Genomic DNA, 2,273 nt, shown 5'->3' with positions numbered 1-2,273 from the left:
GGAGGTGGGGTGCGTGCGGAGCGGGGAGCCGTGCCCCGCCGCCCGCTGCTGCCCGGGAAGCCGCTCGCCCCCTGCCCGCCCTCATGGCCCCGCTGTGTGTCTGTCGTTGCAGCGGGCATGGGGAACCAGGTGGAGAAGCTGACCCATCTGAACTACAAGGAAGTTCCCACGGCCGACCCGACGGGTGTGGACAGAGATGAAGGGCCCAGGATCGGGGTCTCCTACATCTTCTCGAATGACGATGATGAGCTGGAGCAGCAGCAGGATTCGGTGCATGACCTGGGGGGTGAGCACCCTGCCCTGCAGCCCTACGATCCCCAGCTGCACGAGGTGGAGTGCTCGGTCTATTACCGGGATGAGTGTATTTACCAGAAGAGCTTTTCTGAGGAGGACGCGCTGCCGGAGGAGGGTGATGAAGGAGGCGGGGGGCATCTGAGCACCTACACCCCGGAGAACCTGCTGAATAGGTGCAAACCAGGTGACCTGGTGGAGTTTGTGTGCCAAGCTCAGTATCCGCACTGGGTGGTTTATGTCGGGGATTTTCAAGTTGTGCCCCTGCATCGGCTGGAGGTGGTGAACAGCTTCCTCACCGACGCCAGCCAGGGCAGGCGGGGCCGCATTGCCAACCAGCTGTACCGCTACAAGCCCCTCAGCCCGGCCGTGGTGGTGCGCAACGCCTTGGAGCAGGTGGGTTGCAAGGACCGGGACTTGAGCTGGAGAAACTCTGAGTGTTTTGCTGCCTGGTGCCGGTACGGCAAGCGGGAGTTTAAAATCGGCGGGGAGCTGCGCATAGGCAAGCAGCCCTACCGCCTGCAGATCCGGCTGGGTGACAAGCGCAGCCACACGCTGGAGTTTCAGAGCCTGGAGGATCTGATTATGGAGAAGAGGAGAAATGACCAGATTGGTAGGGCTGCTGTGATCCAGGAGCTCTCCAGCCACCTGCAGGCTGCAGAGGAGGAGGAAGAGGAGGAGGAAGACCATCATGATCATCATCATCCAGGTGCTCAGACTGCTGTGGAGTAGCATCCCCAGCATCACCATGCTGCTTAGCCTGGGTGATGGGGATTAAAACTGAAGGCTGCGAAATTGAGCTGTTATAAGCCCTTTGGGCCGCTTCGGTGCAGCTTCATTCCAATCACATGTGGAAGGAAGGGGGAAAGCTGATTAAGTATCTCTGCTTTAGTGCTTAACTCCTTCAGTGCTTGATGATGAAACCACTGACTTATTTGTAGAGGATAAAACTCAGGGCAATTCTACCCCTCTCCACTCCCACTTCTTTCCCTTCCTCTCTACCCTCTTCGTGCATAGCCTTTCCTTCAACCATCTGCCAGTAGGCCTGACCCTTCAAGATGCTAAATGCCTTTGACATCTACTTATCAGCAGAAGTTAAGAGTATTTAATACTATTAAGAAGGAGCCAACAACTTTCAGGACATGACCATGTAGCTCTGAGTGTGATTAGTTGGTAGCTGAGAAGCGCAAGCATGTTGTTTTCCCTTCTCTGCCTGTTTCTCTTCAGTTGTGGCTCTTGTTGGTATTGCAGCGAGCTGCTCGCTTGCCTGGTGCGAGGCTTCATGGATTGGTAGCCAGGGCCCCTGGAAGGTGTAAGGGCGCCATCTCCACTAATTTTAAGAAAATGGGTTTGATGTGCCTGGTGCCTTCTTAATTGATAGGAACTTGCAGATGGGCTGGGGGAGCTCCTCCTTTGCTGTCAGTGTGTGGCTTTGAGGACAGAAGATGTATTTATTGCTGACTGGTCCATGGGAAGGAGGAAGTTTGCCACCCCAATTAAGGAGTCTGTGCGCTGGTGTGTGCTGGGACTCTTACAGGCAGATAGCGAGCTATGCCAGCCCTTGTTGCAGGCTGCCTGGCTTCCCCTAAAGCCCACGGCAGAGCTCTCTACTACATCCGCAGTACGCATCAAGGCGGTAGAAGCAGGTTGCTGATGTGCAAGAGCATGTCTTGAGTAAGCTGTCCCTCGAGAGGGTGGCCTCTTGGCTGGGTGCTCCTGGCTGGGAGCATCACAGGTTCTGCACCACAGCAAATGCAGCTGTGATGGGAAGCGATGGGAGGGAGCTCAGGCTGGAAGGCATTGCAGGCGGGGGGTTTAGGGTGTTTCTTTTTTCCTTCCTTACCACAAAGCAATTTCCTCTTCATTAGGGATTTCTTGTTTCCTTTTTTGCTAATTTTTATGGTATGCAGCTGAGCTATAGCATTAGAGGCAAGGAGAGGACATGCCTCCAAAGTTGTTGCACAAGTCCCTCATTAAACAGG

The 2,273-nt window shown here is 54.9% G+C and overlaps 1 protein-coding gene across 1 annotated transcript; it reads left to right on the top strand.

Annotated features, from left to right (window-relative positions):
• Positions 1-117: 117 nt before the first annotated feature.
• Positions 118-1,023, top strand: LRATD2 (LRAT domain containing 2). Its single transcript, XM_009647979.2, has one exon. The coding sequence runs from the start codon at positions 118-120 to the stop codon at positions 1,021-1,023; it is 906 nt and encodes a 301-aa protein (XP_009646274.1).
• Positions 1,024-2,273: the final 1,250 nt, after the last annotated feature.

This window comes from Egretta garzetta, unplaced genomic scaffold, assembly GCF_000687185.1.
Source record: "Egretta garzetta isolate BGI_Z169 unplaced genomic scaffold, ASM68718v1 scaffold50, whole genome shotgun sequence".
NCBI classification, from domain to species: Eukaryota; Metazoa; Chordata; class Aves; order Pelecaniformes; family Ardeidae; genus Egretta; species Egretta garzetta.
The sequence above is the reverse complement of the archived record's forward strand: the minus strand, read 5'-3'. Positions and strand labels throughout refer to the sequence as shown.